General features: G+C 30.9%; 1 protein-coding gene across 1 annotated transcript in view; it reads left to right on the top strand.

Moving 5' to 3' along the window:
• Positions 1–22,318, top strand: part of LOC140436192 (uncharacterized) — an 821,182-nt gene that overhangs the window by 766,798 nt on the left and 32,066 nt on the right. The window contains 1 exon segment of the mRNA XM_072524890.1: positions 11,715–11,774. Within this exon segment, the coding sequence (XP_072380991.1) occupies positions 11,715–11,774 (60 nt within the window).

Genomic DNA, 22,318 nt, shown 5'->3' with positions numbered 1-22,318 from the left:
TTATTATTAACACCTTAAGTCCCATGAGGTATAGTGAGCGTGTCGCACCTAATCTTGCCCTTTGGGTGACGTGGTACGCATATTATGTCGCATTTCAAGCAGTTTACGTGAAAACCATGGCACAGGAAGGTAAAATCCATAATGCAATACAAGAAATGGCACATATGAAATTAAATATTTTGGGAAAAATCGAAATGAGTTGGCCAGGTTCAAGAACAGCAAATATCGGAGAACACCGCGTTTATTATTCTGGAACAGATAACGGTAAACATAAATTAGGTGTAGGCATTATATTGACAAAAGAAGTGGCAAAATCTTTTGACAATGTAATGTAATCTCAGCAAGAGTGATGCTCATACAACTGAAAGCATGATCAATCGACATCAATATAATTCAAGTATATGCACCTACAACAGAAGAAACAGAAGAAGAGGTGGAAGAACTATACCATAGCATTAATCAAGTCGTGAAAAGGTTGAAAAAGCCAGACCTAACAATTTTTAAAAGTGTCACTAGTGACTAGGAAATCGGAACGATCGGGAAGATACATTAAAGATAAGATGCAGAACAAATAAAAATAATAACTGAAATATTTAATGAAATATACAAGGCAGGAAAAATACCATCAGAGTGGCTCATATCGGAGTTCGTACCATTTCCCAAAAAAACAGGAGCAAAAGTTTGTCAAGACTTTAGGACCATAGGCCTAATGAGCCATCTGCTAAAGCTGTTTTTAAAAGTCATCCACAAAAAACTTTCCCAGAAATGCGAGAAACAAATTGCGCCCGATCAGTTTGGATTTGTGAACGCCGTTGGTACGAGGGAAGCTTTATTTAACGTGCAGGTATTGTTTCATAAATGTAGAGATGTCGGTTGTGATGTTTTTGCATGCCTGATTGACTACAAGAAGGCTTTTGATAGAGTCAGGAATGAACAAATGATGGAAGTGCTGAAGAGGATAGGGATTGATGGAAAAGACCTAAAAATAATAGCGGACCTGTATTGGAATCAATCAGCAGTGTTCTGAATAGTTGAAAAATATACAAGTCAGGTCAAAATCTTATGGGGATTGAAACAGAGGTGCATAATTTCACCACTGATATTCAATATGTACTCGGAGCATATTTTTAAAGAGGCTCTAAAAGATAAGAAGAATATAAAAACAACGGAATGGAAATAAACTTAGAGAAAACCGAATACCTAACAACAGAAAACAAGGATATGAGAAACCTAGAGATAGACGAGGGAAGACAAATAAATGGAACAGATAAATTCAAGTATTTAGGAACCATAATATCGAACCAGGGAACAACAGAAGAAGATATAAACAACAGACTGAGACAAACAAGAAACTGTATAAGACAACTAAACTCAGTGTTGTGGGATAAGAACATTACGATAAAGACAAAAAAGAGAATATATAACACCCTGACAAGAAGTATCCTGACATATGGGTCCGAAAACTGGACAATAAACAAGAGAAATAGAGGTAGAATAAGAGCAGTAGAAATGGAGTTCCTGAGGAGAAGCTGTAGACTTACAAAAAGAGACAGAATTGAAAACGCAGAGATTAAGCGGAGAATGGGAGTGCAATCAGACATAATCGACTATATAGAGGAGAAGAGACTATCCTGGTACGGCCACGTCAGAAGAGCGGACAGAGGACGCTGGATAAACAAAATTACAGAATGGAGCCCGATTGGAAGAAGAAAGAGAGGAAGACCCCGAAGGTCATTCAGAGATGAAATCGACGAGGCTATGGAGAAAAGAACCCTGCGAGATGGAGACTGGAATGACAGGGAAAATTGGAGAAAACGGTTGAGTGAAGGAAGACAGTGAAAACTGTGGAAATCCTTAGTAGTAGTAGCTCTAAAAGATATTGATAGAAGCATCTCAATAGATGAAGTTAAGCTCAATAACCTGCGGTATGCAGATGACACAATAGTTTTTTCCAATACCATAGAAGAACTGCAAAACTTAATGAAGAAAATAACGGAAACAAGTAAAACATATGGACTGGATATAAACACCAGCACAACCAAGCTGATGTTCATCAGCAAGGCAAACATAACTGGAGCAAATCTGTGTGTAAACCAAATGAGAATTGAACGTGTCTTGCAGTACAACTACTTGGGAACTATAATCAATGAGTCGTGGGACAATACCCAAGAGATTAAATGTCGCATCGGAACAACAACAAACCAACAAGGAATACAGTAAGGTTTTGTACAGGCAAGACAGTGTCACTTTGAACATGTTGCTTTAGTTGATGCAATTCTATGTCCGTCTGTTGCCTTCATAATACGGTAACACACGACACAACGCAATCACGAATTATGTTTGATTAAAATATTTTTATTGCTCTCCATATCGTCTGGTTGCGGAAATTAGTGAGTTTAAGTTAGTTCCAAGAGAGGTGAACAAACTTTTTGATGAAAATCTGTAATGGATATTTTGTTTTGAGTTACTTTCTCATATAGGTACTAAGTAAGCGTTTAGGACGGCTGATCCTAACAAAAACTCCACTGCAACTTTTTTGTACCACTTAGTATCCCTACGTAAACAATGGGAATAGACTTTGATTTTGCTTCTGCTTTGATTATAATCTACCACAGCTTCTGGTTTTTGAGTTTGGCCACCTCCATTCTGTATAGTTTTTAGCTTATCTGTGTGAACTTTACTTAGCATAAGAACATCTCCTTTGTCGCGCCATTTTAAAACGACTATTCTCGTATCACTTTCTTGTCCAATTAGATCTTTGGATTTTTTTTGTACTACATCTTTAGGATTGTAGCTTTTTCTACAAGATGAGTTGTTTTAGTCAACAATTCAGTAGCTAAAGAAATACTTGTGGAAAAATTATCCGTGTAAAATTTGCGAGCATAATACAAAAGCCTTTTCATAAGATAAAGATAAAGTACTACTTTCACGGACGCATTTCCACCGTGGGCAGTATAAACTTGTGTTTTTGTTTTTGATATACTGTTTGAACCAAAAGCGTCTACGAAATGGGACCATGCTTTCTTCTACACACACTTTTAAACCAGGAGTATACCATATTTGGAATCTTTCTTGAAGTTTTCAATAGTTTACAAGAGTTTAGCAATAGAGTTAATTTTCAGAGTCTATCGTTATCAAGTGAAATATCTGTGTTTGTCGCTGAAATGATACATGGCCAAAAGTAGTTCAAACCTGTTACGAGAAAAAAATCTGATTGGAATACAAAAAACATTGTTTCTAATATGACTTTATTGAGTGACTTTGTGACTTTTTCTAATATAACCATTTCTTTATACGATATTGTTGAGATTGACGTCTTATTTTGTTTGTCTAAATACTGTTCTGCGTAACGATTAAGCAGGACGCGCACTGAATCGACTCAGCTCGACTCGACTCCACGCGACTGTTTAAATAGGCATCCGCGCATTGCTTCGACTCGGGTAAGATATGATCGGTTGGCTTAGGTCGGCAACTGCACTATATATTGATAGAGGCAAAAATTACCGATAGCCGACAGTCTGCATCGAGAGTTTGGGTGTTGAATTTAGTATTTAGTTTTTTCAGTAGTGTGCCTAATCTCTCAATTATGTTTGATGAATTGTTAATTAAAACTGTGCGTAAATCTGAAAACAAATGGTAAAATTCTCCGTATATTACGCTTTTTAGATTTATTTAATGAATCTAGAACGTAGTTTTCTTTTTTCTATTCCATTACATGCCAATGCTGTCATGACATTTTCTTCAGCATCCAATAAGAAATCCATTTTAAAGGACACCACTTCCGCCCTACTCAATTGCCGTAATCGTACTTAGCTAATGCACGGTTAAACGACTGTGCCGAACCGGGAAGAACGGTGTCGAGTCGACCCTGGTCGATTTAGTCTCTACTATCATATGAATAATTATTTCATCAGTCACGAATAATTTGAAAATATTAATTGGTTTTTTGTTAAAACAATCTTCGTATAATTTAGCATTAACTCCAACATTTGGGACTAACAATAGAAATTGCTCTAGAGACAAATCATCCACAGAGCGCCATTTTAAGGTAAAAATGTCGTGTGAATACCCACGTCGTCATCACTTGTATTTTTATTATCGGAACTATCCACTGAGTAATGTGAAATAACACCTTCTATTACGTGATCCAACATAGATTTTAGTACTAGGTGAAACATTTTCATGTGCACTGGTTGCAGCACCATCATCTCGAGCCTGCTGTTTTATAACTGTTTTTGCACTGCTTGAAGCCCTTCATAATTAAATTTTTCAGTCATTCCCCCCCCCCCCATGGGGCGTTTTAGGAGGAAGCCTAAATTACCATTCTCAGCAAAATTCAGCTTGTTCGTATAAAAATCTCTGACGACTCGAGCAAAAAAACTAGAACCGACCCTGATTACAACATAGTAAAAATAATAATGTTTGAGCTTATTCGCTCCGTGCGTGACTGACGCGACATCTACCGCCTTCATCTGACAGTTTTGGACCTCCAATTTGGGGTTAAACCTATGTTAAATAGATACGAAATTGACAAGTATTAATAATTAGGGTTTAATTATATTTTTTCAGTTTATGTACAAAATAAATTTAGTATTAAAAACTGGGCTTCTAAAAATTCATCAACTTTATCTTTTCAACCTTAAACGGAAAAGAAAGGGAAAATCTAGTACTGGCAGATCAAGTTTTTGCATGTGGAAGAGCCTGTAATTTAAAACAATAATAATAAAAATTATGATATAAAAGCTAAAGTCATCTGGCAGGCTGCAGTTAGCTCGAAGCCTTATGAAATATCATTTAAGGTAAATTATTTAAATTTTCCCTATTTCAATTGCATAAAAATGAAATTATGTGATATTTACTTTTTAATATTAATAGCACGAATCCATCTTTTTCTTTTCTCTAATTTATATGTAATCTTTGGAAACCTATAAAAGCTTCACTCACTATTTTTGCTATTATTAGCACAATTAAATTCGCAACATGTATTTGCACCCATTTTTGATAAAATTTATGCGAAAAAAGATCCAAAGCAAAAAGATTTCTATATACTATATTATTTATCTATGGACCCAAAAGGTCCAAATTTGTCATATTTGGCATCATTTCAAGGTACCCCTACCATAGTCACGCACGGAGCGAATAGGATTTTTTTAACTAACTTAGTGTGATATTTTTCTCAGAAAATATTTTAAAATTTTACCAAATATAATTTTTCTTCTACTTGAATTATTCGTGGTTCATATTCTGTGGTAAAACTTTTTTATAGTAGCTAGCAGCACGAAATTTAGGTTTAAAATTACAGATAAATCTCGACTCTTTCATATCTTTCAATTACCCAAACGCCAGGGAACAAAGAAAAAATTGCCTAGAATCCCGAAGGAACTTGTTAGTTATAATTGATAAGGCGTCGCCGGGCGGCATTATCTCATTTACTTTTATAAATGAACTACAACAATGTGCAACACCTGACACCTGTTGATCATTTATAATACTTTATGGAGAAGTTTTCTACGTAGTTTATTTTCGTTGAAGCTGAAAATTTATGAGAGGTATTCGCTCACCCTTGTTGCTCCTATTAATCATTCTAAAACAGGAAAACAAAAAAAGTAAGCAACGAGTGGAACATAAAGTTTGTTTAGTATAAGAGGTGGCCTGGACCATAGCCAACATAAATAATGATAAAGTTTAAGTAACTCTTGTGTTTTAATTAACATCAACAAATTTAATTTTCTCTGTGTACAACGTTTCCAACGATAGGAGTCTAAAAAATTTTTGATAAACACAAAATTGACAAAGTTAACTATTTAGATTTAAAAAAATCAGATAACGTATTATTCTTTTATTGTTTTAAAAGAAAACTAAAATTTACAATATCAAAAGAGAATTAGATGTAACTAACTAACTACCGTGAAAAAGCGCTTAGAAGAAGTTTTTGAGAATTATCCGTAGACTAGTAATTTTGCCCGTCATCATACAACGGAGTGGTAGAAGTCAGTGAATAAAACGGACTGTCCCTAAACACAAAAAAGAAACAATTTATGGTAATTACAAAAGCCCAACAGCGCCAAGAAAACATAACAATACATGGAGAACAAATTAAAAAAGTTGAAAAATATAAATATCTGGATACAATAATTAACGAAAATAATAAGTAAGTACACAGAAGAGATTAAGGCAAGAATAGGACAGGCAAGAAATTCTTTCAACAAACTGAAAAAAGTACTCTGCAGCAGGGACATTTTAATTTCTTTAAAGATAAGACTTCTGAAATGCTACATGTTCTCCGTATTATTTTATGGGTTGGAGGCTTGGACTTTAAAGAAAGATGTTTCGGACAGATTGGAAGCCTTCGAGTTATGGGCCTACAGAAGGATATTAAGAATAAGTTTGGTGGATAGAGTCACGAATGTCAAGGTGTTGAGAAGAATGGAAAAAGATAAAGAGGTTTTAAATACAATTAAAGTCAGAAAATTGCAATATCTGGAACATGTCATGAGGCGCGAGCGTTATAACTTGTTGCAATTAATAACGCAAGGAAGAATACAGGGTAGAAGGAGTTTCGGAAGAAGACGCATCTCCTGGTTGAATAATTTGAGAGCTTGGTTTAACTGCACTTCTGCTGACCTCTTTAGACCAGCGGTGTCGAAAGTGCGAATTGCCATGATTGCCATTCTACTCTTCTATTTCTTACCCAGTTCTTGATGTTCTTAACCTTGCATCTACGTCGTATATCTGTACTTCTAGCTCTGTCCTATAGTGTCTTACCATCAATTGTTCTAAGTGTTTTCATCTCTGCTGTTTCCAACATCCTTTTTGGTCTCTCTGTGCTAGCAGGTCTTATTTCTGTAACGTATGTCATTATTGGTCTGATGACTATTTTGTTAACTCTACCTAAAAAGAAATATCTGAAGAAGAAGTAAGCTCCTCGTGAAACAGCCAGTATAAAAATCAACAGCTAATAATGACGTGCACAGCACAAGCGAAGGCGGATGAAGCTAAGAGATGGAGTAAGAAGTAAGGAAATAAGACCGAAATGGGGAATAGAGAAAATAACATGTGGAAAAAAGAAGAAAAACAGCAGACTGTAATCAATATGCATATAGAACGAGAGATAACAGAAGAGTAAGGGTGCGTTCATTACGGAGATCATCGCATGGTATCCTCGCCTAGAGCATAGTACTGACAGTGAACGCTCTCATTTAAAATAATGCATTTATTTTACGTGGCGATGATAATATAATACCCTCCTATGGTCCGATCGAGGGTCGGCGCCTCGTTATGAACGCACACTAAGAGTAACAAGGTACAGATTGCCAAGGACAATAAGATGCTCGAGAAAAAAGTGGTCCGGCAACGTCAGTTGAGACTAAAAACCGTCAGTAAAACTATCAATAAAGCTGGAAGAAAAAGAAGAAATATATATATTTACAAAGTTCAAAATGAAAAATGCAAGTGTTTTGGAGAAAATAGATGGCTGTCCAAATTCTAGAAAATGTTCAACAAGATAGAAGTTATTTATTAGTTATATTTAGACGAACAAAAGGATTATAAAACTGAATGATAATGTCAATAATAGGCATCTAAAAGAAAAATTTATTGCAAAAGAATCCTACTGGTTGATACTTGTGTCTCAAAAGCTACAAACTTAGCGATCACGTTTTGAAACTTCTGTTTAATCGAAATAAAGTCTTATAAATTGACAAAACAGGAAGGAAGATAACTTATGAGAAGCTTTTAAATTGTCTATATGCATGTATTTGTATGTATATAAAGTAATATTTAGTTACAAATCTAAAAAGACTATTGTATAGAGTAGTCTAAAAGTTTATATGCACTTAATATTACCGAATAGAGTTAGATATTCATTTTAAATCCATTTATAAACTTGTTTCCAATTTGAGAATATTGTCGAGAACTTTTATATAAATTGATGTGATTAAATAAATAACTTCTACATTTCTGTGACAGCATTTAAAATGCAAATTATATAAACGAATCACCGCTGTTAATGAAACTCTAAAGCCACTTGCCATTCAGTTCATAAATCTGTAGGGGATATTTTAATCTCTTTGATAAGGTTATTTGATGGAAAATAAATTCATATATTAAAATAAATTAAATGGCAGAAAATCTTTCCAATTAGCGTTGCTTTTTATTTGGTTTTTGCATATATTAAAGGTAAAATGTATGATTCGTAAGTTTACAAATTCGATAATGTTTTAACGGTAAGAACAGCAATTCGTCTAATCACCATCATCTTTGGCTCGACAATCCTTTGTGGATGCTGGCCTGCTCTAAGATTAGTCGCCATTCTGCTCAGTTTTTGACAACATGTGTCCATCTTCTGATCTCTAGTATTCCTAAGTCGGTCTCAACTCCATCTAACCACCTAATTCGCGGTTGACTTCTGCTTCTTCTTCCTAAAGGTGTTCCTGTCGTTAGCTTTTTAGCAATCATGTTATCAGGCATTCGTATTACGTGTCCTGCCCATCTAAGTCGCTGTGTTTTAATGAATGTTTTGATATCTGATTCATTAAAGAGTTGGTAGAATTCGAAGATAAATCGTTTGAGCCACTGCCCTTGATCGTTTATAGCTCCAAATATTTTGCGGAGTATCTTATCCTCGAATATTCCCAGAAGTCTTTCATCCTTCTGCGTTAGAGTCCATGTTTCCGCCCCGTATGTGAGGACCGGCCTCAGCAGTGTTTTGTATATAATAATTTTGAACTGTACATTATCTTTCCACCATTTTGGCGGTCTTCCAACGGATCTTCTGCTATAACGGCTTGTTGTTTTTACAGATGTTCGCTAATCTATCTGGTCCCATTCGGTTTACATGTTCGTTCCAGTTTTTTTTTTCTTGTTTTTATCCACCTGTTAATATTTTCAATTTTGCATTGTTTGTCTGTCTTTTAATGATATGCTCGCTATTGATCTTAATACTTTCGTTTCAATATTGTTGATTTGTTGTTTCATCTTTTTTGTATCGGTACTTGTCTCCGCTGCATATGCTAGGATTGGTCTTACTGTTGTCTTGTATACTTCCATTTTGCTTTCCGTGGTCAGATATTTGTTTCTCCATATGGTTTCTCGGAGGCAACCACTTACTCTTGCCGCTTTTAATGCTTGCCTTGTGGTCTCTGTTCTTATATCCCTGTTACTAGTGATCTCTACTCCTAGGTAATTGAATTTCATTACTTGTTCTACAATTTTGCCGTCTATTTCTAGTTTGCATCTACGCGGCTCTTTACTGATCACTATACATTTGGTTTTTTCTACTGATATTCTCATATTAAGTTTGTTTGCTGTGATATTGAAGGTGTGGAGCTGCCTTAGTAGGTCATCTTTAAAAGCACTTTTTAAATCTACAAAGCACATGCTGGTTTTCCATATTGAATAGACTTCTCTATTATTTGTCTGATAATAAAAATTGCATCTATTGTACTGCAGTTCTTCCGGAAGCCTTGTTGTTCATCTGTCATGTTCGCTTTTTCCTCGATTTTAACTTTCTATGACTGCCGTTAACAATTTTAATGTACTATTGCCTCTATAATTTTCAGGATTTCTCGAGTCTCCCTTTTTAAGTATCGGTAGCAGGAGACTTTCCTTCGATTCCGCTGGTTCTACTCCGGTATTTATTATATCGACGAATAATTTTAGGAGCCATTTGCGTAGTGTTGTTCCTCCATATTTTAGCAGTTTATTGTTTATCTTATCAGGACCAGGTGCTTTTCTGTTTTTTAATTTTTTTATTCGTTCTTGTAGCTCTTCTTCTGATAATAGTACTCTATCGTGAGTTTCTCGTTAATGGTTCTTTCTCTGTTCTCTTCTTGTCCTTCTCCATATAATTTTGTGAAATGCTCAGTCCATTGTTCCTCCGTAATGTGATCTATGCGTACAAATTCATTCATTTCTGTTTTTTGTCTCCTTATCATCTTCCACACCTTTTTCTGGGATCCATAGAGGTCGTATTCCATATCTTTGGTAAATTTCTCCCAGTGTTCTTTTTTGATGTTATCTATTTCTTGGTTTACTCTATTCCTAATTCTCACGTAGTCTTCTCGTGCCTCCGGTGTCTTCACTTTTTTGTATGTTAGGAAAGCTTGTTTCTTTTCATTTGCTAGTGTTTTCACCCTTTCGTCGTACCATGGTGTTTTGTATTCCCGTTTATTTCTGTTAACTTTTCTTTTACCTAAAAATTCTTCCGCGGCTTGTAGGATACATTTTTTAATAATTTTCCAGGTTTCTTCTATATTCTTTTTAGTCTCTAGGTTATGGCTGTTTAGCTTTTCTGTTAGTCTGTTTCTATACAAGTTTTGAGTCCCTTCTTTTTCTAAGCTTTCTATGTTTAACTTTTCTTCTACTTTTGTATTTTGCTTGCCTTGTATGGTGATCGCTATATTTTTCCTAGTACCAGGCCATGGTCAGATCCTACATTGGCGGAAGATCTATCGTGCGCACATCTATTATATTCTTGGGGTGTATTTGTCTGTTTGTTATAATGAAGTCAATCATAGAGTTAATCATGTTACGTCCTCTTGTATCTGACCAGGTGATCTTATGTTGTATTGGGTGGTCAAAGTATGTATTGTTAATTTGGAGGTTATTAAACGGCGTTAAAAACGCGAGGTATCAAATATAAAATAAAAGTCAGTTTTACGCGTAGTTACTTGTTTGAAGTGATAGTTGTGTGAGATTTTAAAACATGCTTCGATAGATATATAATAATATACATATTATCACTTGCCAAACCAGTGTCGTTGCGCTCTAATTATTTTTTACTTTATCTTTGATAATTCGTGTTGTTAACAGCTGGCAACTCTAATTTGTGACCACTTTTTCTCAGGCAAGTTAGTAAATATAGCAAAGTCAGCCCCGCATTTTAATGTTATCATTTTACCTGCTGTAGTTAGTACGAACACATAAAATATTACAAATTCATAAATAGTGGGCCCACCTGTATATAAGTGTTAAAAAAAGATAAATAAATGGTACTTTGAAAATCAATCTATTCCAAAAGCAATAAATCTTATTATGGTTTCTTTTGAAAATAAGAAAATTGGAAAAACCGTACTGTCAATTATTCATCACGTACTTTGTAGAAGAAGCTGATGTAAAAGACAGAACTAAGCTAATTATTTTGAAAAAAAATCCATATGACTATTGTAAAGTTAACACTTAACATCTAAAAACCACATTTTAATATGGAATTACATCTATTTGCTTGAAAAAGAATATATTTTCAAAGTTTTAAATATATCTGTCCAGTAACAAGTTTATTGCAATGTTATTTTATTATTTGGTAACATAAAAAAATGCTTCTAAATAAATTTATTTGTCAAATGTAATCCCGACTATTTTTTAATCGAGTTAATATAAATTATAAGTAGTACTTCACAATATCATAATGCCAAGAGCACATTTTGATTTATTTTAGTTGAAGCAGTATCCTCCTCTGTCGTTATTTAGGGTCAGCAGATCTGAATAATACCACTCAGTAAAATTAGCGTCGAGAAAAGATTTCTGTGTATTTCTTTATCATTACAAATCCCCTTGATATAATTTGAATTTCAAATCATCCTGCCGGTAGCTAATTTAATAACACAACAATTTGTTATTTAAAAAAGTCCCAATTTGGTCTCAATTTAAGGAGAAAGCCTTCAATTTATGTTTCAAAGAATCGTCCATTATGCATAAATTTCCATTTGTTGCAGGAATTCGACGCCCTCTGTAAGGCCGAAGTCGCATTTTTTATCTCCAGGACACTGATTAACGTAAGTATATAACTTTAAGGGTATAGGCGTAATGCTAATATTTTATTTTTGAATAAAGCTGTACCAGCAGTCTCTCAATTGTTATTACTCAGAAATATTGTAGAATATTTTTAAGTTGTAATGCATTTTTATCATCTTAACACGAGTGGTGATTATACTCATTATTACAACTCATCACAGTGCAGGATTTAAGTCCCTGATTTATGATAGTTTTTTTTACTACATCCAGTCTCTATATACGTATAAAATACATGCAAAAATAATTTTTGGGACTAAGACAAGAAGTAAAAATGGAATTTAAAGAAGAACAAGCGGCATTTCGGCATTTAGACCAGTAAAATAGACAAATGTCAATATATATATTGTTATGATGTGTTTTTTGTTTGAATGATGAGCAATGAGTATTTTTAATAATATAATATATAGGGTTTTTATCGCGGTTCTCAAAGAATTAGCTTGTAAGTACTTTTTTAAATTATCTTTATTATAACTATTATGAAACACACATATATATCTAACCTAGTCAATGTAAATTTAAAATAAACTATCTTTAAATTGATATTCTTATAAAACTAATTAAATTCTATAGACAATCTAAAATTTAAACAAACTATCTTCAAAATTGAAATTGTTATGACACTAACTAAATTATATTAACAAAATTTTGTACCTTTCTTTCACTGAATGCCTAAATGAACTATTTTCCACTAAGTATATAGATTCTAATCACCACTGAATGTCTTCGTACTTCAGTTCTCCTTGTTTTTTGTGAAATTACTTTTTTCAATTATCAGCTTCTACCAATTTAAGATATATTTTTCTTCACCAGCATCTATACACTACCAACCAAACCAGCAAACAGCATTTATATTTATTCTTCTTTTCAATATACCAATATCCAATTATTATAAGTTGATTTATACTAATCTCCAACCATAATATAATTTAATTTCTTCCAATATACCTTTTTTTATCTTCAATAATTATTTGTGTATAATTATAAATGTGCATTAATTATATGCATAATTTTTAATCTTCATTTAACTCACTATATTAAACAATTCTACTATTTGTACCTGATTCACTGACTCCAACTAACTTTCATATTTCTTACTAAACTTTTCTGACTGACTTCTTGAAAATTCTGAACAATTTACTTCAATATTCACTAACTAAATGTGTCTATTAACTTTCATAATGAACTGGCCTGACTTCTGACTAAAAACTTCTTAAACTGCCATCTTGAATCCAAATCACGGGTATTTATATGTTTTGGACATTCTAGAACCATCTCGTAAGATATCATGTTCTATTCAGTTCTATTTAATACATGTCTGAATTTTCTGGAACAAACCATTTCGCAAACATGGCCATCTCCGGAGATCCAGAGAATTCCATTCTTTTCTATTAATAATTTTGTTTACATTTAGGCTTTTCAGATCAGAATATATAATTAAATTAGTAACTTAACATTCTAATTTAATAAAATACATATTTCAAACAATATATTATTATAATAACCCCACTTATATTCGTATTATGATTCTTAATTTGACACTTGGAGTATGTATAGTTGGTTGCCTAAGCACATGGCTCACTTAAATCTATTTACAACATTAAATTACAATTTTTACACTTATTATATGCTAATTTATTAAAAATGCCCTCACATAAATATATTTTTATTAAATTCTCTAGTATATAACTTATTTAAAATAATCAAATACTTTTTTATATCTAATATTATGTAGTATATAACTTATAAATTATTTTCTATAAACCCTAATTGTCACAATACCCCAAAAATAATATTTAAAATAAATAATTTACTTATTATTTTTTTAAATATTAATTTTCTCATACCTTATTAAATTTAATAAATCAAAAAATTTTTTTTTTATTTAAAATGTGTTAAATACATCCCTGTTCGCTGTCTATGTCAAAACAGAGAACAACGGAGCACAGTTCGGCTATTCTATGGTCAAACTGTCATGTCAAATGGAGCAATGGATGCGATATCAGAGAATAAAATATAACCTTAATTAAAAATATAATAGATATGGTGTTCTGTTTATTTATAGACAAAATCTAGGAATTATTTCCATTCAAAATAACTTCATCAATATAAATTGGTAAGTTTTTCCACTTTATTATATTAGAAAGACATTTTTATAGCAATTATAGTATCTAACCCCAAATTATGATTTTTAGGGTATCAAACAATTTCCATATGTACAAAATTCAACAAGTATGATGTCAAATTTATTCACAACAAAGAAATCTACCATCTATCTATGAAATGGATCTATCAGTAAGTTATTAGTGTTATTATATTTGTGTTAAAGGTATAGAAATCATTATTCAATCTCTTCATGATATTGAAAAATGTCGTTGATATGAAATATGCCTCTTAGTCTGTTCTCTGCATCTATTAACACATAACTATTTAGTCCATTCTGATTTTCAATTGTATATGGACCTTCAAACATTGGTTGTAATTTCTTACAACGGTTTTCTTTAACATTACTTTTTCTAAGTGAACGAATTAACACTAGGTCTCCTTTTTGAAATGTGATTGGTTTTTTTATATTTCGATTTTGTCTTCTGATATATTTTTCAGCTTTCCTCCTAATTCGGTTATTCACTTTCTGCATTACTTGTTCTAACATATCCTGATTATATTCACTAATCCACTTTCTGTTTCCTATATGGCCAAACATTAAATATTCTGGTACTTCCTCTGTATTCAAATTATGTGTATTATTTAAAAAATACTCTACTTGTGGTATATGTTGCTGCCAAGTTTCGTGTTGATTTTGGCACAGTATCCTTAAATATTTTATAACTTCTTTAATATATCTTTCTGCAGGATTTGCCTGAGGATGTCTGATACTTGTAAAATGAATGTTGATTCCCTTTTTCTCACAAAATGTCCGAAATTTTTGGTTGTTAAAATATGTAGCATTATCTATTATGCAATTTCTAAATGGTCCTATTTCTTCGAAAAATTGATTAATATATAATTTTAATGTTTTAACATTTGTTCTAGAGCAGGGATATAGTTTAATAAATTTTGTATATAAATCAACTATCACTAGTATATGCTTTTTTCCTGTTGGACTGAGAACTAAATTTGAAATAAAATCCATGGAAACTGTATTTAGTTTTTCATATACAACATTAGATTTATATGTGTTCTGGTTTTTGAAATTCTTTTCTTTGTTTAGTTGACATATTGGGCATTGGGTAGTAATTTCCTTTGCTATACTTATGTCATTCTTTGCAAAATAATTGTCCCTAAATAGCATCCATAGCTTTCTTGAACCAATATGCATATAATTGTTATGTAAATTTTTCAATATTTTCTTTGCTAAAGTTCTAGTTATTACATATACTTCTATGCCATGTATTATTTTATAATATACCCCATCTTTCCTAAGGACTTTTTGTTTTTCACTCAAATTGATCTGATCTCTTATAATTTCTTCTTTAGAATATAATCCAGTATTTTCTACTAATTGATTTAATCCAATTTTTATTGTTCGCTGCCCTTTTTGTGGTGTATTTTCTAACCTTGATAAAGCATCTGCCACTATATTGGATTTTCCAGAAATGTATTTGATTTCAAAGCAGTATTCACTAAGTATTAGACTCCACCGATGTATTCTACTGTTTCCATATTTGTTATTTAATATAGACATTAAAGCTTGGTGATCTGTTTCTATTGTAAATTCATTACCCAACAAATAAAATCTTAATTTTGTGACACAGTGTATTATACTTGCTAGTTCTAATTCTGAAACTGAGTAACCCTTTTCATGTGGCTTTGTGATTCTTGAAATGAATTGTATTGGGTATTCGACCCCATCATGTATTTGTAATAATACCCCTGATAATCTCTCTATTGATGCATCTGTTCTTAGTATGAATGGCTGTGTATAGTCAGGATAGTATATTTTCAAATTTGACAGAAAAATGTTTTTAATTTCTTGGAATGCTAGTTCTCTTCTCTGATCCCATCTCCATTTTACACCTTTTCTCAGTAGTTCAAGTAATGGAATTTCTTTTATACTTAGATCTGGTATCATCCTTTTATAATAATTAATTATTCCAATAAATCCTCTTAAAGTTCTTAAATTGTGTGGTGTTTTATATTCCTGAATGACTTGTGTCCGTTCTGGATCCATTTCGATTCCCTTAGTGTTAAGTTTATAACCTAGATATATGACTTCTTTTTGAAAAAATGTACATTTTTCTTGATTTATTTTTAGTCCCACTTTGTCTAATCTATTTATTAAAATTTTTAGGTGTTTCTCATGATCTTCAGCCGTTTTAGAAAAAATTAAGATATCATCAATGTAGTGAATTACAAAATGTTCATATTGATCCAAAATATCATGAAGACATCTACATAGAGCACTGCAAGATGATTGAAGTCCAAATGGTACTACTTTGAATTGATATACTACTCCATCTATCTGAAATCCTGTATACTGTCTACTTTTTCTTTCTAGAGGTATTAACCAGAAACTATGCTGTAAATCGATTTTAGTGAAAAATGACATTCCTGTAATTCTTCCTAATATTCCATCTATACTCATTGGTGCTTCAAATTGCTTTTCAGTAATCTTGTTAATATTCCTTGCATCCAAACATAACCTGATTTCACCTGATCTTTTTCGTACTACTACTATGGGGTTAATAAAATGTGTGTCTGCCTTCTCAATGATCCCATCTTCTAACATATTATTAATTGTTTTGTTTACTTCTTCTCTGTATTTATATGGTATTGGGTATGATTTTGTTTTAAAATCTTTTTCTTCTTTAACTTTTATACTATGGATATAATTTTGTGCAATTCTATTTTCTTTATTGACAAGTCCCCTGTGTTGCTGCAATATGGAAATGACTATTGATTTATATTCTTCAGGGCAATTTAAAACTTTCATTATATCTTCTTCTTTACAAATAAAATTATTCTTCATTATGTACTCATTATTCCTTGCTTCCAATTTTACGCACTCCGCCTCGTAGGCATCCATCTGCTTAAAATTTCCATTCCTTAAATATTCACTACAATAATTATTCTTTACATTCTTCTGGGACATTTCCCTATCATCAAAATACATTTCTTCTTCATAAACATCATTATTTTCTTTTAATAATATCCTATCAACTCTTATTCCTTCTTCCACCTCATCTTTCTGCATAAATTTAATTATTTGCCCTTCCAAAGTTACCATTTTTTCTTCAAAATCTATCTTTACTTTCTTCTTTTCCAATTCATCATTTCCCATTAATATATCAACACATAAATCCTTGACAATAAATCCTTGCATATTAATTTCTTTATTAAGAATATTAATTTTAAAATTGGCTAGTTTATCAATTTCACCCAACTTCTTATTATTTGCACCAATAATTTTAATTTTTGGAATCTTTATTATATCTGATAGTTTTAATGTATTAAAAATAAAATTCTCCGAGACTAATGTACTTTCTGAACCAGTATCTATCATAATTTTAATCATTTTATTTTTGGCCAAAGCATTTATATAAATTAAATTAATAGATTCAATAATTTTCTCTTCATCTAAAGAAATAAATTCAGAAGGTTTTTCATAATAGCAATGGCCTAACTTGTAATTCAGAAAGTTTACTGCACAAAATTTTGATTATTAGAATTGTCAGATTGTATCTGACCACTTGGATCTGATGTCCTATGTCTTTCCCTACTATGACTTCTACTCACATTTTCCTGCCTTGTACTATTTTGTTCCCTGTCTTCACAGCTTCTATTCCTTCGAACACAATTTACCTGTCTGTTATAGTTAGGTCGCTCTGTATTTCTTCTATTATTAAAATCTTGTCTATTATTATTAGTACTGTCATTAAAATGTTGTCTATTATAATTAGTATTATTATTAAAATTTTGTCTATTATAACTAGTATTATTATTAAAGTTCTGTCTATTTGGATTACTGTTATTATTATTAAAATTTTGTAAATTATTACCATACCTAGTATTAATGTTATATGATTGTCTATATTGTTGAATATCATTTTTATTATATTGAAAGTTATTATTGTTTTTTCTGTTGTTATTATTACTTGTCATATTGCCTCTTTGTATTCTTTGAATAAAATTAATAAAACTATCTATTGTTTGAACATTTTGTACAGTTACGGTTTGCACAACATCAGCATCAAAATGTCTAGATACATTTAAGACTGTTTCATCCTCTCTAAGTGGTGGTTCTAAATATTTTGCAACTGTTATCAGTTTTAATGCATAATCTACCATATTTGATTTTAAATTGTGATTATACTTTCCAAAATATAGAATTTCTCTAAACTTTGCTTGCTCTAATTCACCCCAATAATAATTTAAAAATTTATTTTCAAATGTTTGAAAGTTATCTAAATCATTTTCAATACTAGCAAACCAAGTTGCTGCATTGTCATTTAATGTCACTCTAATATAATCTTTAATATCATTAATATTATTCACAAATCTTAATTTATGTTTTAAACTATTTATGTATACTCTAGGATGCAAATTTTTTATATTACCAGAGAATTTAATCCCAGTCTCATTTGTTAAATTTAAGTAAGGTCTCCCTATGTCTCTCATTTGTGAAATATCATCTATTCTCTGTTCCACATTTCTTATTTGATTACAATTTATTTGGATATTTTGTTGTATATCGTCTAATTTTTCTTCTGTGTTTCTCCTGTCTTCGTTAATTTTTACTTCTAAGTTACATTTCTGTAACTCTATTTTCTGTTCTATATCTATCTTATTATCTCGAATAATCCTCTTTACTTCTGTCCTCTCATTGTCTATCCTTTTCTTGTAGTCATTCCGTATACTTTTTATTTCATTTGCTACTTTTTTCTCTGCAGCTTCAAGTTTTTTATCCATTTGTTTTACAATTTTATTATTATTATCTTCTATTTTCTTTTCTAATTTTCTATAATTCTCTTCCAATTTCTGTTCCATTTTTTTCATGTCTTCTTTGACTTCTTTTGAATTCTCTTCCAATTTTTTTATGTCTTCTTTGATTTCTTTTGAATTCTCTTCCATTTTCTGTTCCATTTTTTTCATGTCTTCTTTGACTTCTTGTGAATTCTGTTCCATTTTTTGTTCTATTTTTTTCGTATTCTCTTCCATTGTCTTGTTCATCTGCATCAATAATGACATCAAAGCTGCCATATTGACATTTTCCTCTCTTTCTGGATTCATTTCTGCAGTATCTTGTGGAGCTTGAACTAAACTCTCCTCTTGTATAGGTTGTGTTTCTACTTCCACATCTTCTTCATTCTTTTTGCTTCTTGTACCTTTCTTTCCTTGAGACATTTTGAGACTTTACTTGTTCAAATATAATTAAAAATAAAATCTATAATTTTTTCTTTCTACTGATAATTAATTTAATTATATGAGAGCACTTATCTTCCCAAACTAATTCTTTTAAATAGAGCGCCCCACGTTGGGCGCCAAATTGTTATGATGTGTTTTTTGTTTGAATGATGAGCAATGAGTATTTTTAATAATATAATATATAGGGTTTTTATCGCGGTTCTCAAAGAATTAGCTTGTAAGTACTTTTTTAAATTATCTTTATTATAACTATTATGAAACACACATATATATCTAACCTAGTCAATGTAAATTTAAAATAAACTATCTTTAAATTGATATTCTTATAAAACTAATTAAATTCTATAGACAATCTAAAATTTAAACAAACTATCTTCAAAATTGAAATTGTTATGACACTAACTAAATTATATTAACAAAATTTTGTACCTTTCTTTCACTGAATGCCTAAATGAACTATTTTCCACTAAGTATATAGATTCTAATCACCACTGAATGTCTTCGTACTTCAGTTCTCCTTGTTTTTTGTGAAATTACTTTTTTCAATTATCAGCTTCTACCAATTTAAGATATATTTTTCTTCACCAGCATCTATACACTACCAACCAAACCAGCAAACAGCATTTATATTTATTCTTCTTTTCAATATACCAATATCCAATTATTATAAGTTGATTTATACTAATCTCCAACCATAATATAATTTAATTTCTTCCAATATACCTTTTTTTATCTTCAATAATTATTTGTGTATAATTATAAATGTGCATTAATTATATGCATAATTTTTAATCTTCATTTAACTCACTATATTAAACAATTCTACTATTTGTACCTGATTCACTGACTCCAACTAACTTTCATATTTCTTACTAAACTTTTCTGACTGACTTCTTGAAAATTCTGAACAATTTACTTCAATATTCACTAACTAAATGTGTCTATTAACTTTCATAATGAACTGGCCTGACTTCTGACTAAAAACTTCTTAAACTGCCATCTTGAATCCAAATCACGGGTATTTATATGTTTTGGACATTCTAGAACCATCTCGTAAGATATCATGTTCTATTCAGTTCTATTTAATACATGTCTGAATTTTCTGGAACAAACCATTTCGCAAACATGGCCATCTCCGGAGATCCAGAGAATTCCATTCTTTTCTATTAATAATTTTGTTTACATTTAGGCTTTTCAGATCAGAATATATAATTAAATTAGTAACTTAACATTCTAATTTAATAAAATACATATTTCAAACAATATATTATTATAATAACCCCACTTATATTCGTATTATGATTCTTAATTTGACACTTGGAGTATGTATAGTTGGTTGCCTAAGCACATGGCTCACTTAAATCTATTTACAACATTAAATTACAATTTTTACACTTATTATATGCTAATTTATTAAAAATGCCCTCACATAAATATATTTTTATTAAATTCTCTAGTATATAACTTATTTAAAATAATCAAATACTTTTTTATATCTAATATTATGTAGTATATAACTTATAAATTATTTTCTATAAACCCTAATTGTCACAATATATATATATATATATATATATATATATATATATATATATATATATATATATATATATATATATATATATATAGTAAACTCTTAAATATTGGGGAAATCTGCAAGAAAGACTCTAATGTGTATCAATTGTTTCGCCGAACGTTTTCGCCAAAGAGAATTAATTTGGCTTCTTCAGGGCTCAAAGAAAATAAATTATAATTAGCTACCATATATTATCTATTAAAACATTATTGATCTTACCGTAACTTAGAATTGTAGAGTTATAATATTAAAAAACTTTGCTAGTAACATAGTGGTGTTTTTTGTTACTATGTGCAAAAAAAGTTTTTTTTAAGGTTTGAAATGTATGGTAGCTTTGAACTTGACACGCAAAGGCTTACCCAAGGTTAATCGAAAAACCCAATGTAACTACATTTAAAAGGAGGTAATTCTTTGAATTGTCGGCAATAACTAAATTTTTGATTTTTAGATAGTTTAAAAGTGAGGTTCTGTTTTAGCCAGAACGCAAGCGCTGACAACTTCATTGTTCTTATGAATCTTTATGTCGTTAAGGTTCATTGGTAAAAAACGAATGAATTTAAATCCCAGTATAGGGAAATATTATTTTGATTTACTTTATTTAATTATATTATATTGTTCATGTATTATTGCAACTTATTGAGATGTATCTAAGAAAAGCAAGGGAATGTTATATATTTTTTTGTGTTAATGAAAATTAATTATAAAGGTATGTTAGTTGTTAATGGATATATCAGTCAAGTTAGTTATCTGTGATATAGTAGTGATTCTTGGTATCTGATTTAAGTAACAAGTGGTATATATCGCTTAGATTCTTGATGTCACTCTTAACATTAATGGAGAAATCGTTGAGGAAAATATAAGACATTTCAATGAACTCTCTTTTAGATTTATTGTTCTCACGGTGGAGAATTGTGCTGTTAGTATAGTCCATGAGATGACCAGTGGAATGGACATGTTTGGCTAATGCACAACGGTCAGGGTGAAGTCGAGAATCACTTTTGTGTAGTGTAATACGTGATTTCAATAATTGAGATGTTTGACCGACTTTTATCTTAGAATAAAGATTATTAATTGTTAGGGCTGATCTACAAGCCACATTAAGTTTAATGTTGTTATTATTATTTGGCTTTTATTATTATTTGGCAATATAACATATTAATATAATATAACAATATAATATAATGTTAATATAATAATATGTTACTAGCAAAGTTTTTTAATATTCTAACTCTACAATTCTAAGTTACGGTAAGATCAATAATGTTTTAATAGATAATATATGGTAGCTAATTATAATTTATTCTCTTTCAGCCCTGAAGAAGCCAAATTAATTCTCTTTGGCGAAAACGTTCGGCGAAACAATTGATACACATTAGAGTCTTTCTTGCAGATTTCCCCAATATTTAAGAGTTTACTATTTAACTAATCTGCAAAGATTAAATTTCTTTTCTGTATATATATATATAGAAGAAGACGGGACACAAAACTTGTATAGAAACAGACTAACAGAAAAGCTAAACAGCCATAACCTAGAGACTAAAAAGAATATGGAAACCTGGAAAATTGTTAAAAAATGTATCCTACAAG

Source organism: Diabrotica undecimpunctata, chromosome 3 (genome assembly GCF_040954645.1).
Source record: "Diabrotica undecimpunctata isolate CICGRU chromosome 3, icDiaUnde3, whole genome shotgun sequence".
In the NCBI taxonomy this organism is placed as follows: Eukaryota; Metazoa; Arthropoda; class Insecta; order Coleoptera; family Chrysomelidae; genus Diabrotica; species Diabrotica undecimpunctata.
This window is presented reverse-complemented; position numbering and strand designations above follow the sequence as displayed.